This window comes from Salmo salar, chromosome ssa15, assembly GCF_905237065.1.
Source record: "Salmo salar chromosome ssa15, Ssal_v3.1, whole genome shotgun sequence".
Taxonomy (NCBI): domain Eukaryota; kingdom Metazoa; phylum Chordata; class Actinopteri; order Salmoniformes; family Salmonidae; genus Salmo; species Salmo salar.
The window spans coordinates 71,119,942-71,135,332 of NC_059456.1; the positions used below are offsets into that span (position 1 = coordinate 71,119,942).

The 15,391-nt window shown below is 49.2% G+C and overlaps 1 protein-coding gene across 13 annotated transcripts in view; it reads right to left on the reverse strand.

The window, feature by feature from the left end:
• The window catches only part of prdm16 (PR domain containing 16), a 243,686-nt gene that overhangs the window by 6,102 nt on the left and 222,193 nt on the right, over positions 1 to 15,391 (reverse strand). For 5 of the 13 annotated variants that reach the window (XM_045696021.1, XM_045696023.1, XM_045696026.1 and 2 more), the window contains 8 exons: positions 14,781 to 14,934; positions 14,610 to 14,645; positions 12,025 to 13,693; positions 11,189 to 11,276; positions 6,999 to 7,210; positions 6,723 to 6,800; positions 2,588 to 2,757; positions 2,042 to 2,213 (listed from right to left, as the gene is read on the reverse strand). In XM_045696021.1, the coding sequence (XP_045551977.1) occupies positions 2,042 to 2,213; positions 2,588 to 2,757; positions 6,723 to 6,800; positions 6,999 to 7,210; positions 11,189 to 11,276; positions 12,025 to 13,693; positions 14,610 to 14,645; positions 14,781 to 14,934 (2,579 nt within the window). Of the gene's footprint in view, positions 1 to 2,041; positions 2,214 to 2,587; positions 2,758 to 6,722; positions 6,801 to 6,998; positions 7,211 to 11,188; positions 11,277 to 12,024; positions 13,721 to 14,609; positions 14,646 to 14,780; positions 14,935 to 15,391 lie in introns of all 13 variants that reach the window. The other 8 variants (XM_014146158.2, XM_014146157.2, XM_045696025.1 and 5 more) reach the window with 7 other exon arrangements.

A 15,391-nucleotide genomic window follows, 5' to 3' on the forward strand; every position in this document is an offset into this window, starting at 1 on the left:
ATCAACCCAGACGGGATACCTTCGGGGAGCGAAAGGGACAGAGGGGTGGTGGGGGGGTGCTTGTTCTCCTCTTTCAATCTAGATTAAATATTGTATAATCAAATTGGCAGGGGCTGTGTGGGGGGGGTATAGGGACGTGGCTCTGACGCTGGGCCCTGCGTTTTGTCACTTAGTCTAAACACGTCAGCCGTGTGTTTGTGTTAGCAACCTGGGAGACTGCCTCAACTGGAGTCTCCCTGAGGACCTGCACTGCCAGCCTACCCCCCCACAACAGGCATACCCCCTACAACAGGCCTACCCCCCCACAACAGCATACCCCCCAACAACTTTTGAGCACAAGAAACGCCCAGTCCAGCTCTATCCCTCCCCACACACACTGTCCACTGTCCCCGCCCCTCTGCACACTGTGTAGTGCCCCATACACCACTCCTTACCTCACAGGCTAGACAGTGTCCAGGAGAGAGGGGGAAAAAACACTCGAGCGAGACAAGTGACTAGACCAACTTGACTTTGTTTACAAACACTTTGTGGAGAGGAGACGCATGAGCGCACAGATAGGAATACACACAGCTGTGTGTCTGTGTTCAATGAGGGGGGGTTGGGGGGGGGGCGCTTCAGTCAAAGTGTCTGTGTGTCTGTGTGTGTGCGTGTGAGTGTGTCTGGGATGGACAGAAAGCAGAGCACTTATTTTGAATTACAGATATTAAAATGCCAGGCTTGCTTGTTCTGGATGGTTCTGCACTATTGATCCCAGATGGCAGAGGGACTAAATTACCCCTGAGTTCTGTTGACTTTTATGTCTACTGACCATGGAGGGAGGGAGAAAAAGACAGAGAGTGAGAAAGGGAGACAGAGAGAGACAGAAAGAGATTGAAAGAGAGAGTAAGACATGGAGAAAGACAGATATATAGAGAGAAAAGAGAGTGAGAGAGGGAGAAAGACAGATATATAGAGAAAATAGAGTAAGATAGGGAGAAAGACAGATATAAGTAGAGACAAAAGAGAGTGAGAGAGGGAGAAAGACAGAAAGACAGAAAGAGAGAAATAGAAAAACAATCAGCCCTACTGGCACGAAGACGGCAGGGCGAGATCAAGGAGGAACCATCACGTGTCATCAAAAGAATCCAACATGCCTGGCTAGGGCTTATTGAAGAAGACGTCTCGCATATTTACGCCAGAACACGTCAGTCAGAGCTAGTACATGTTCCCGACATCGCCCACCACTGCCTCGGAACCTGGTTCGTGTTCATTATGAGCCAAACGCAAGAAAACAGACTGAACCTACCTGGACTTGTCCAAAAAGAAATGCTTGATTTCATTTTCAGTTGCAAAACATTTTACTAAGGTGTGCACTAATGAACATGACCGTGCTAAGCACTCGCTGTGTGCGCAGAACTGAAATCGCAGGGCCGTAGACAAGACCAGAGAAGAGAAGGCCAGAAGCTCTGGTAAATGTCTAGCCCTGGTTAGAACCTGGGAATTTTCTTTCAGTTGAGGAGAAATGAGTCGTTGAGAAGGGGGGGGGGGGCATTTATGGAGCTGTACTGAACCGTGCCTACTATACTGTACTGTACACCACCTAAAGCCTGTTGGAGTAACATTCAACCACTAGAGGGCAGAGTATGTACAGTTTCACCATAGACATACATCTGACAGGGGAGTAGAGTCAGTGTTAGGAAGGCTGAGAGCGTTAGATCAACTGCAGTATACAGTATACTTAAAAAAAAACCACACACCTTTATAAAAACTATAAATGTCTGTAAGTTAAAGGTCCTTGTTTTGGTGTGTGTGTGTGTGTGTGCGTGCGTGTGTGTGTGTGTGTGTGTGCGCACGCACCGAACCACGCTTGTGTGATGATGAATGTCCTCGCCTGAGACCTGAAGACTTGTGTTGGCTTCCCAAGCTAATGCCTTGGATTTAGCTCACCGGGCTCACACAGTCTTGTGGTAGGAGACTGGGATTCGAAACCCATTTCTGACTAGTGTCAGATATTTGTAGAGAACATTACGTGTGCTCTGTTCTGAGCTTGCATGTCCGTTACCTCTTGTCTGTGGAGCTGGATGCCTGGTTCAGCTCGCTGTTGGAAATGAAGTTGCGGATTTCGGAGAAGTACGAGTCCTCCTTCTCATCTAAAAGTGCATGATTGTCTGGCTCGGAGTTGGGAGAGGAAACGTTGTTTCCTAGGTTGGAGAGGATCCCAGAGTGTTGACTCACTGTAAGCAGGAAACACACCACTGTTAGCCAGGGCATATGAAGCTATAATAAACAGCTGGAATCGGGGACTACACTGTACACTTCAATGAGACACTAAGCTATACACTATACATGTCAACGTTATTATGTACACGACACACCACCAGGGAGGAATAAAATTGGTAAATAAATGCTGAACCCGGAAAGAGATGGCAGGCGGCGAGTAAAAACGGTTAATGTCGAAAGGGATAGTTCAGGATTTTGGCATATTTGTTTCCTTACCTTGAAAGCAGTCGACAGACAACGAGTGACTGCAATCGACGTTACCCACACAAATATCGAAACATGTCAAAATCGTTGAGCTGGGGGTTAATTAGGTGAACGGGAGACCCACCGGGGATGCTCTCATGCTCGTGCTTCTTGAGGTGACGGTCCAGGTTGGTCTGCTGGCCGAAGCAGCGGTTGCACAGGTGACACTTGAAGGGCTTCTCCTTGTTGTGGATGTTACGCACATGCCGCTGGAGGTTGGAGGAGATGCTGAACGAACGGTCACAGTATTTACACCTGGGGAGCACATGGAGGGAGGGGAAATTAGATTTCTGAGTTTTTTTCTATATATTTGTGCAGGTAATGTAAAGATGGTAGGTTGTAATACCAATACTGCTCATTGCATTGAATCTAACTGAGTTTAAAGAGAAAGGGAGAAAGACATAGAAGCAGGGGAGGAGAGGGATGCAGAGAGAGAGAGAGAGAGAGAGAGAGAGAGAGAGAGAGAGAGAGAGAGAGAGCGAGAGAGAGAGAGAGAGTAGGCAGGCTAGACTGGTAGCAGGGCAACGACAGGCAGGGAAAAGGGAGCTCTCGGGAAGCCGAGAAAGAGCGAGAGAAAGAGCGAGAGAAAGAGTGGTAGAGAGGTGGTCTAAATGAGTGGCCTGTTCCACTGTGTAAACAACAGTAATGACCCAGAATGCCTCAGTCTAAACACTGTGGGCAACTTGACTGTTAATCTACTATTGGCCTTTCTACATGGACACATTTGTCACTGCAGCTCTGACACACACACACACACTCGCGCAGGGTTTTCCCCCTGGCCTGCATGGTGGGAGAGAATGGAGGTGCGTCCATCAATTCCTCAAGCACACGCAAGTAATATGATGAATAGGCGACCGCATCAGTGGTCAGCACATAAACTAGAAGCAAAACGAGGGTTTTCACTCCGTCACTACCTCATAGTAGTGGCAGCAGCGTAGCCTAGTGGTTAGAGTGTTGGGCTAGTAACTGAAAGGTTGCAAGTTCAAATCCCCGAGCTGATGAGGTAAAAATCTGTCATTCTGCCCCTGAACAAGGCAGTTAACCCACTGTTCCTAGGCTGTCATTGAAAATAAGAATTTGTTCTTAACTGACTTGCCTAGTTAAATAAAAAATAGTCATGAAAAAAAACAGACTATGGGTCAATTAACATGGTAATAGCGCCACTGTGTGGTAGAGAAACAGTGATGTGCCACCCAGTGGGATTGGGAGTACAATATTTGGCAGCGCAGCCCAGCTCAACATACACTCTGACTACTGCTCAATCTCACTCCCCACTCTATGGGAAATCTGGACAATCTGGCAACCCAAGAGACAAACAAGCAGGTAGGAACATGGTCCTGATTTGAGGGAGGATTTCTGGAAAATCTTTCAGTGATATATCTGGGGTCACATACAGCTGTACATCTATTTAACCTGGCCATAAATAAACAGTGGCCAGGCCTTGTCAAAACCCCCAGCCCACTGACACTGGCTCTTTGTTGTGTGTGTTTGCATCAGGGCCTGCAGACCTGCTACAAGGTGACCTCCGCTAACCCCAACAAACACCACACACACACACACACACTGACGTCAGACAGCAAGCCCCTGCTGCTGCAAGGCTGGCATTCAGGGCTAATTGCTTTGGGAAAAGTTGCTGGTGATCAAGCTTTGGAATCAAGATGCAGGGCTCTTTTCATGTTCTGCCGTGTGTTTGTGTGTGTGTGCTATGTGCGTACATGCGCGTACTCAGCTCGCTGACATCCAGACTCGGAGCACCACACTTCACAGAGCATGGTCGAGCGCCAACACTAATTCATTTTTTTCTCTCTCAGTGTTTATATTTATTTGTGTCCGAAGGGACGTGAAATTACGACTTTTTTTCTACTCCCCGGCAGTCCAGAACATTGCGAGGGGGCTGCACATGGAGCGTTACCGACTGAATGGGGTCTTTCAGTGGTCAGGTCTAAAGTGTGGCCAATTTCTGGAGCAGAAAGCAGCCGTCTGATAGGATCTCAGGCAGGCAAATGGCCCTAAGACAATGAAGCATGAAGGCCCTGGTCTCTCTTTCTGCCCGTCTCTCTCACACACACTCTGTCGCTCTCTCTTGGTCGCTCTTTTCCTCTCCTGGTGTTTCTATCTCTCCCTACTTGTTGCTCTACCCCTCTCTCTCTCAGTCACTCTCTACCCCTCTCTCTCTGTCACTCTCTACCCCTCTCTCTCTCAGTCACTCTCTACCCCTCTCTCTCTGTCACTCTCTACCCCTCTCTCTCTCAGTCACTCTCTACCCCTCTCTCTCTGTCACTCTCTACCCCTCTCTCTCTCAGTCACTCTCTACCCCTCTCTCTCTGTCACTCTCTACCCCTCTCTCTCTCAGTCACTCTCTACCCCCCTCTCTCTCAGTCACTCTCTACCTCTCTCTCTCTGTCACTCTCTACCTCTCTCTCTCAGTCACTCTCTACCCCTCTCTCTCTCAGTCACTCTCTACCTCTCTCTCTCAGTCACTCTCTACCTCTCTCTCTCTGTCACTCTCTACCTCTCTCTCTCAGTCACTCTCTACCCCTCTCTCTCTCAGTCACTCTCTACCTCTCTCTCTCAGTCACTCTCTACGTCTCTCTCTGTCACTCTCTACCTCTCTCTCTCAGTCACTCTCTACCCCTCTCTCTCTCAGTCACTCTCTACCTCTCTCTCTCAGTCACTCTCTACCCCTCTCTCTCTCAGTCACTCTCTACCTCTCTCTCTCAGTCACTCTCTACCTCTCTCTCTGTCACTCTCTACCTCTCTCTCTCAGTCACTCTCTACCCCTCTCTCTCTCAGTCACTCTCTACCCCTCTCTCTCTCAGTCACTCTCTACCTCTCTCTCTCAGTCACTCTCTACCTCTCTCTCTCAGTCACTCTCTACCTCTCTCTCTCAGTCACTCTCTACCTCTCTCTCTCAGTCACTCTCTACCTCTCTCTCTCAGTCACTCTCTACCTCTCTCTCGGTCTCTCCTTGTCGCTTTCTCTCCCTCTGTGCTGCTTTTGGTCTTATTTGCCTGAAAAGTGGCAGAGATAATGATGTCTGCTATTTGTTATGGTAAATTGTTTCTAAATGAGCTAATCAGTAGATTGTTTGGACTGGGCCCGGGAACTGGGTCCCCCGAGAAAAATCTCTCTCTCCCTCTCTTTCTGAAGATTGTGCTCAAAGAGTTGGCACTACAGCTCAACAGAGGACAAAGTGCACCACTTTGGGGCTGGGCCCTCAGGTTAGCCAAGTTTCCAATAGTAGGAGGTTCATTTGAAAATGAGATTGCCGGTTCCTTTCTAAAGTAGAAGTGCTTGGCTATCACTGTCCCTCTTGCCATTTACAGTCAATATGTTCTCAAACTGCACACGGTTTGTTGGGAGATGGCGAGAGATGGAGAAACAGAGAGAGGGAGAGCGAGAGAGAGAGATCCAGCAGAGGACAGGTGACGCAGAGGAGAGAAAGAGAGGGAGAGGATAGAGATTCAGCAGGGAGGAGACGGAGAGAGCGAGAGACAAACAGCAGAGACAGAGGGAGACAAACAGAGAGAAAAGGAGTGAGAGAAGGAGAGAGAGGGAGAGGCTGGGCAGGAGCCAAATGATTGATAATTAACGGGTCTCTATAAACAGAATTCTGATCTCTCCAGGGCACCATTACAACCCAACATTGTCCAGGACCACAACTCCCCTGGCCCATTCCATCCCTCCCTCCCTGTCCTACCCAACTACAACATCTGGGCAGACTGCATCAATCTTCCTTCTCTTTCCTACATTCTCGCGCTTTCCTTGCTCTCTCACTCTTCTCAAGTACCAGACGCACCACTCCTCACGTTTCCAGCAGGTCGTATATATGTATATATCACTCTGCGGTGTGTCCGAAGTGTGTGTGTACAGCTGAATCTGCACATTTGAGTGTGTGTGTGTGTGTGTGTGTGTGTGTGTGTGTGTGTGTGTGTGTGTGTGTGTGTGTGTGTGTGTGTGTGTGTGTGTGTGTGTGTGTGTGTGTGTGTGTGTGTGTGTGTGTGTGTCTGTCATCGAGGCCTATGCCAGGCATGAGTGTGTTTTTGTTGCCAAATGAGGAGGGATAAATCAGGTGGGAAGGATGTGATTTCATCATTGGTTGACCGGTTGGAGTAGACCTCTGTCAGCGGAATGGAGGGACCGAGAAGAGAATAGAGGGCGAGAGGAGAAGAGAGGAAGAGGGAGGAGAGAGAGAGTGAGGGAGGACAGGAAAGGCTAACCTGTAGGGCTGCTCTCCTGTATGTGTCCGTAAGTGCCTGGTAAGATTAGCTGACCTGGGGAAGATCTTCCCACAGTACCTGGGGAGAAAGAGAGGGGAGGGGGAGAGAGAAAGAGAGGGGAGGGGGGAGAGAGAGAGAGAGGGGAGGGGGAGAGAGAGAGAGGGGAGGGGGGAGAGAGAGAGAGAGAGAGAACACGGCTTAAATATCCTACGTTGTCCCGTACTTCTTACAAAACGTTCCCCCCCCCCTTAAAGAATATCCGGCGCGTTGTCCTACCTGCAGGTGTAGCGCTCCTTGCCTTTTCGGAGGATGGCGTCGGAGAGGGAGGGCGGCGGCGAGCGGAAGTTGAAGAGCGGGTGGGCGGAGTGCTGCAGTGAGTTGGGCGGGGCGTCCAGTTTGAGAGCGCTGAAGCTCTCCAGCTTCTCCGTCATGTTCTCCATGGCTGACATCTGAGGTAAAGAAGGTGTACCACGGTAAAGATACTGTAGCTGTAGATAGGGGAAGATTTACAGTCACGTTTTAGTCAACAATAACTGTCTTCAACAGGTTGCACTGTTTTGTTCCAGCCCTACACTAGGCCTTGATTAGTTGGTTAAATCGCGCAAACTGTTCGCTAGGGGGACGAGCGCCTGGTAGCGGGGGCCGGAGAGAGAGAAATAGAGGAAGGCAGGAGGAAGCGATATATCAGAGGTCGTTCTCTTGATTGTGCTGTCGGGAGTCACCTCCCTGACCTATCGCACGTTCGCAGACACTCGAGGAGTCCCCTGAGTCCCACCCCCGGCCCAGGCAGACTTTGTTCTCAGCCACCTCCTCCTTTCCCCTCCGCCCTCGGACTCTCGGTGAAGCCACCGCGAGCTCAGTAAGCCATTCAATGAGAACTCTGACGGGAACCATACAATAAAGTTCAAAGATGCCCGTCACTGATACTGATTTACCTTGTCTCCTCCCCCAGCCTCGGGACAAAGGGCCAGTCAGTTATGGGCCGGGGGGTTTTATTTGCCAAAAACAGCTTACATCCTTCCTGGTTTGGGAATACAACAGGGACATGGAGACAGACACGCCGTCTCAATTTATTTATCCGTGGCGTCTCGGCGTTGGATGATTCCGTCAGCGGAACGAATTAGCGAATGAGCGATCCCTTCATTGTGGTGTGAAAACTGGGTGGATTTGAGCCTAGACGGTTGGGATAACAGAGGGCTTATTGGGCTTCGTATTTGTCTTGGATGTGTTCTGCCCAAGAACCAGGTGAAAGCTGCTTTGACAGACCATTCATGGCCGTTTGTTCGTACTGTCTCAAAGGTCTACCCTTACATCCTTATGCTACTGCCTGTTCCTATGTGCCACCCACACCTGGCATATAGAGGAAAAGGTCCACTGTTGTTGTTGGATGTACATGTAGGGTACAGAGAGTGTGTGTGTGTGTGTGTGTGTGTGTGTGTGTGTGTGTGTGTGTGTGTGTGTGTGTGTGTGTGTGTGTGTGTGTGTGTGTGTGTGTGTGTGTGTGTGTGTGTGTGTGTGTGTGTGTGTGTGTGCGCATGCGCGCCCACGCGCGCTAACTCAGTGTGTGAGTGCCTCGTTCAACTTCACAATTGATAGAGGACCAAGCAGATTCCCAGGTCAGATAAAACAAGTTCCCAACAACAGCCCCCATTCTTCTCCATTCTCTTGGACACAAACACAGGACGTCCTTGATGGACACACTGCTATTATCTAGGCAGCCAGGGAGAAGAAACTAGCCAGGAGGAAGTTATTAGCTCTCCGTGTGCTCCGAGGCCCAAAGAAACAATGCCACAACTAAGTTTAGGATTAGCAAGGGGCTGAATCGTGGGATAGCTGCATGGGGTGAGATAGGGCTCGATTCAAAAGTGTATTATTCTTCGTATTAATACGTATCATTCTTGTTATCGTCGCTGGGAGGTTGTTTGGTAGGTGGGAAGGGTTGGAAGGGTTCGGGGACAAGCCAAACAATGTGGTTTGATAATCAAAGGGGCGAAGCGATAGCAGACTTTTTGTCTTCTGTGCAACAAGGTGGGAAGCGGTGGAATTCCGAGGCGCCACATCGTAAACAAAGGAAGAAATCGAACAGAGCCACTGAGAAATAACTGTGGCGTTTCGGGACCGCTGTGGGACCGTTGTGGGACCGCTGTGGGACCGTTGCGCAGGACAGGAGGGTTTCAGGAGTGGGTTTCTGGGAATTCTCATAGAGCAACATGTTGGGACAAAATCAGATATTGATTCTAAAAATCTGCCTAAGAATTGAACTTGGTGACCAGTTTTCCCAATCTGTCTCTACCCGTCTATTCAATGACATAGATCAGCACATCTATGTTGAATCAATCAGATGCAGTCAGTCAGTCAGATTGATATTAAGATTTACTTTATTTTTCAATTGCACACAAGGTCCAGTCGAAATCTGACTTCCTATTTAACCCAACCCTCTACAGTTGAAGTCGGAAGTTTATATACACTTAGGTTGGAGTCATTAAAACTCGTTTTTCAACCATTCCACTAATTTCTTGTTAACCAAATATAGTTTTGGCAAGTCGGTTAGGACATCTACTTTGTGCATGACACAAGTAATTTTTCCAACAATTGTTTACAGACAGATTATTTCACTTATAATTCACTGTATCACAATTCTAGTGGGTCAGAAGTTTACATACACTAAGTTGACTGTGCCTTTAAACAGCTTGGAAAATTCCAGAAAATGACGTCATGGCTTTAGAAGCTTCTGATAGGCTAATTGACATCATTTGAGTCAATTGGAGGTGTACCTGTGGATGTATTTCAAGGTCTACCTTCAAACTCAGTGCCTCTTTGCTTGACATCATGGGAAAATCAAAAAAAATCTGCCAAGACCTCAGGAAAAAAATTGTATACCTCCACAAGTCTGGTTTATCCTTGGGAGCAATTTTCAAATGCCTGAAGGTACCACGTTCATCTGTACAAACAATAGTATGCAAGTATAAACACCATGGGACCACGCAGCCGTCATACCGCTCAGGAAGGAGACACATTCTGTCTCCTAGAGATGAACGTACTTTGGTGCGAAAAGTGCAAATCAATCACAGAACAACAGCAAAGGACCTTGTGAAGATGCTGGAGGAAACAGGTACAAAAGTATCTCCACAGTAAAACGAGTCCTATAACGACATAACCTAAAAGGCCGCTCAGCCAGGAAGAAGCCACTGCTCCAAAACTGCCATAAAAAAAACTGACTACAGTTTGCAACTGCACACGGGGACAAAGATCATACTTTTTGGAGAAATGTCCTCTGGTCTGATGAAACAAAAATAGAACTGTTTGGCCATAATGACCATCGTTTTGTTTGGAGGAAAAGGGGGAGGCTTGCAAGCCGAAGAACACCATCCCAACCGTGAAGCACGGGGGTGGCACCATCATGTTGTGGGGGTGCTTTGCTGCAGGAGGGACTGGTACACTTCATAAAATAGATGGCATCATAAGGGAGGAAAATTATGTGGATATATTTAAGCAACATCTCAAGATCAGTCAGGAAGTTAAAGCTTGGTTGCAAATGGGTCTTCCAAATGGACAATGACCCCTAGCATACTTCCAAAGTAGTTGCAAAATGGCTTAAGGACAACAAAGTCAAGGTATTGGAGTGGTCATCACAAAGCCCTGGCCTCAATCCCATAGACATTTTTGGGCAGAACTGAAAAAGCGTGTGCGAGCAAGGAGGTCTACAAACCTGACTCAGTTACACCAGCTCTGTCAGGAGGAATGGGCCAAAATTCACCCAACTTATTGTGGGAAGCTTGTGGAAGGCTACCCAAAACGTTTGACCCAAGTTAAACAATTTAAAGGCAATGCTACCAAACACTAATTGAGTGTATGTAAACTTCTGACCCACTGGGAATGTGATGAAAGAAATAAAAGCTGAAATAAATAATTCTCTCTACTATTATTCTGACATTTCACAATCTTAAAATAAAGTGGTGATCCTAACTGACCTTAGACAGGCAATTTTTACCAGGATTAAATGTCAGGAATTGTGAAAAACTGAGTTTAAATGTATTTGGCTAAAGTGTATGTAAACCTCTGACTTCAACGTTACATATACAGGTTGCAGAGGTTGGAGCAGGAGGCTTCAACACTGGACTCCTGTGGAGCAGTTGCTGTGGGGTTTAAGTGTCTTGCTCAAGGGCACAACAGCAGGCAATGGCATCTAGGACTTGACACCAGAAAACCTCCGATTGCCAGTTCATTTCCCAACAGATTTTTACCATCAGACCCGGGATTCGAACTGGCAAACCTCCAGTTGCTGGCTCACCTTTCTAGGCTACCTGCTACCTGTCTGTCTGTCTGCCTTGCAGCAGTTGGGGGCTTGCTGTGTGTGTGTGTGTGTGTGTGTGTGTGTGTGTGTGTGTGTGTGTGTGTGTGTGTGTGTGTGTGTGTGTGTGTGTGTGTGTGTGTGTGTGTGTGTGTGTGTGTGTGTGTGTGTGTACCTGTGGATGAAAGAGCAGTGGGCTGGGCCTCAGGTACTTCTCCTTTAGAGCTCCCACAGGGTCCAGTAACTTCCTCTTTTCCACCCTGCTGGACAGCAAGGACAAGGGTTACGTACGAAGGTCAGAGGTCAACTGGAAAGGTTGCACTGATTCACACTGTACATGCCCATATAATGTATTATAATTTAATTTATACATTTTATGGACACAGTCTATTTTACAATAGTTTTATATTTTCTTTGTTTTTAACTCTTGTCCTTCCTCTACCTCTCCCATATATGTCTGATGTCCATCCGGTTTGATTTCTATTTGCCATATCTTTCAATCTGTGCTCTTTCAAAAATGTTCTTAACCTATATACGTTTTACGGACACAGTATGTTTTACATGAGTTATCTGGTTTTTATTATTCCCTACCTTCAGCTCCTTTCAACCCCTCCCATCTATCTCTTAACACCATCCATATAGATTTCTATTTGCCATATATTTTTCAACTGTGCTGTGATGTTTCACAAAAGCACGGAACCTTTCCATTCTCATAGTTTCTACAGACTGTAAATTGAAGAAAAAAAATGTTGTTGCTGAAAGCATTATTATATTATTGATCGATTGACCATGACTTCTCAGATCGCCCAGTAATGTGGGAGTGCATACTTAGACGTTTGCTAGTGTGGATATTGCAACCTAGTCCTTTCCTCTTATCTCATGAGGGGAAAGGTTAACATACAGATTTGGAGATATATATTATATTGAATATAGGTTCTAACATGAGTTTCAACTTGAGTTGCTTATCGACAGTGTCTGATGAGGCCTCTGGTCTACTCGGGGCTGAAATACCTGTATATTGGGTCCATGAAGAAGGGTGAGGGCTTGGCATAGTGCAGGGAGGGCTGTTGCTGGGGCGGCTGAGCCAGGGGCTGCTGTTGCTGGGGTAGCGGGGGCTGGAGGAGGGAGTGGCCCTGGGGGTGCTGGACGTGGGAGTGCGGGTGGCTGCCGAGGTGCTCCTCCTTGCGGTGGTTCTTGCGGCTGGGCGGCTGCTCGGGGGCCACCATCCCGTTGTGTCCGTCCCGTCGGCGGCTGCCGATGCTCAGGTCCAGCGGCTGCTCCTCCCCCCCGGGGAGAATGAGGGGGGCGTTGCTGCTACCGCTGGGTGGGGTCGGCTTGGCGGGGGCCGGTGGGGCCGGCTTGGCCTCCTTGGGCTTGGTGGTGAGGTCGAAGGGCGATGACTCTCCGGTGCCCGGGGCGGCCATTTTGTGGGGTGTCGGATGTTGCTCACGTGGCGACTTGGGCTCAGCCTTGAAGAACATGCCGGGGTTGAGGGTGCCGGCCCGCTCTGCGAAAGGGTAGAGGGAGTGAGGGAAGTTGGGTAAAAACTGGAAAGGGAACATGGAATGGTAGGGCAGCGAGCCAATCTTCTTCTCCTGCAGGCCCATGAGGCCAGGGCCAAAGTACTTCTCTGCGATGGAGGCGATGGCCTTGATGGAGTCAGTGGCAGCGGCGCCCCCTGTGGTGGTGGGAGGCAGCGCCTGCTCCTCCGGAGGCGGGAAGAAGGAGTGCTGGGAGGCGCCGGAGAGGAAGGAGGGCCGCTCGCAGGCCAGGTTGCTCAAGCTGGAAACCGCCGACACCGAGCCACTACTCACGTCGTCCGGCCGCCCGTCCAGACCCGCCCTCTCCACCCCCCTCGCCCCTCCAGTGCCCGCAGCCTTCCTCCTCTTGGCGCCGGTGCTCCGCTCCCGTTGTTCCCGCTCGCTCTCTGCGTCGCTGTCTAAGTCTGAACCCGAGGCGGTGCCGGTGGTGGTGTCCAGGTCGGTGCCGCTGGTGGTGTTGACGTCCTCCAGGTCGCTGCCGTCTGACATCTCTGACATCTTGGCCTTGGCCTTGGCCTCGCCGTACGCCAGCCTATCCTTGTCCTCCCTCTCCTGGCTGCTGAGGAGACTACCGCCTCCATTGTTGTTGTTAATGGAGCTGACCAGAGACAGTGGAGGCCCGTCCAGGGGGCTGCGGGGCAGCTTGCCCTCCTGAATCCCACCGTTGTTACTGTTGTTGCCCAGGGGGCTCTTCAGCATCGGGCTGGGGGGCAGTAAGGGCGGCCGGGGGTAGAGCGAGGGGGGGAAAAGGCCCGGGAAGCCGTGGGAGAGCGAGGGGAAACCATGCGGCCCAGGGGAGAAGGGAAGGCCGGCATGGGGGTGAGGGTGTGGCCGGGAGGGGAAGTAGTCGGGGAAGGCCAGGCCCGAGTGGTTGAGGCCTGGGTGGTGGTGGGGGTGGTGGTGCTTGGACTTGGCCAGGATGGGGCTGCTGCTCATGGGGATGCCGGGAGCGAAAAGTCCCCCAGCAGGGCCGTAATGGTTCTTGCCCTCACAGAAGCGCCGGTGCTTGTTGAGGGAGGAGGTAGTGCTGAACATCTGGCCACAGTCCTTACACTTGATCTGGGTGCGGCAGTCGGCGTGCATGCGCTTGTGGCGGCACAGGTTGGAGAACTGCGTGTAGGACTTGTGGCACACCTCGCCTGGGGAGACACACAGCCCACATGGGCCTGGTTAAGCCCATTTAAACACTGTCACTAACTCAGAGTACCAAGTCAACAGTCTACACGGATACAACATTAGGCTACTTAGAGAAAAATACATGTACATCGCTCCTTCATTTTGTCTAAAGGCTGTATATCTATACAAATCAGAAGTCGTACATGCTTTTGGTGAAATCCAGTGACAACAGTTTTCATCTTTATACTTATTGGCCATTGAATCACTATGACTGGCACCTACCATATATCCACATGGGGCAATATACGGTTAAGCTGATTATTTTCACACTATGTTCTATGAAGTGTTGCTTGAATACATACTGTACGTATACATGTATATAGGCATATACACACATACGTGCACATGAGTACAAACAGAAATGCAAAGCAGAAAGTTGAGTGAGAGAAGAAGATATCATGGCTTCCAGCATCGTTCAATGGGGAGCTGAAGCAGATACTGTGGATCCATTTTTATCATGTCAAATCTGGCCATGCCGTCGGGAAATTCGTTTTATGTCACCCTCAGAGGGGAAAAAAACACACACAGAAGGAAAGAAACCAAAAAGGAACACACAAAGTAACACTTTTTTGAAAGTCCCCCTAAAGATGCTCAACAAATTATCAATAAACAATTTTCAGTAGCATATCAGCTGCAGAGGGACCATAGAGTTGAATAGAGGGCCCAACTCCTATCTGTACCATTGCAATTGCGCCCTCTATCCGATTCTAAGCTGGACTATCAAAATAAAGTGTGACCCATACAACAAAAAGAGAAGGAGAGTGAGAGGCACGGAGAGGGGGAAGGAGGAGGATAACAAAAACAAGCAAAAAAGGTAGGAAAAACGCAAAACAAAATGGCGGTTGAAAAAGGGATGGGGGTCATGGAATTGTCTCTGACCTATGGGATTGTGTCTGCTACTGTCACTGGCCCTGCCTGGGGTTGGAGAGAGACGGAGGGAGGAGGAAGAGGAGGATGAGGAGGAGGCCTTTGGACACGGGGAGGAGGTAGAACTAGATGTGGGTTGGCTAGGCCGTGGCGGCGGCGGGGGCGGTGGCGACTCAGACTTACAGATGAAGGGCTTGACACTGCTGTGAATGTGCTTGTGCTGCTTGAGGCCCGAGGAGGTGGCGAAGGTCTTGCCACACTCGGGGCAGGTGTGAGCGCGCGCTCCTACGTGCTGTGAGCGGATGTGGCGCTGCAGGTTGCTGGGGTCCGTAAACACCTACGGGTAGGGGGGGGTGGCCGGCACGTTTACATTGACACACACACATATGCATACGCACAGATATAAAGCAGTTATGGCCAGCGATCACAGTCATCCGGTCACTGTAATAAATAGTACTGACTAAAATGGATTTTACTGCCATCATAGACAACACAATACCTGACGATCTATCTCAGTCTATGCCAGCTGCCCATGAATGGCCTTGTAACATTGATGGTGGTGACATTCACAAACAACTAACTTGATGGCCAGTCAACCAACAAGCTGAATAAACTGAAACAAGTGACACAAGTCATCTAACATAAACCGACATGATTAAGTTGGTACTAAGTTGCGTTTATGGTTGCCAACTTAATCATGACATCACACGATTACAAGCACGGGTTCCTACATACATACAGGATGGATTTTCTCCTCATTCAAGTCGCTACTGTAGCTAGTGTCAGCATTCACC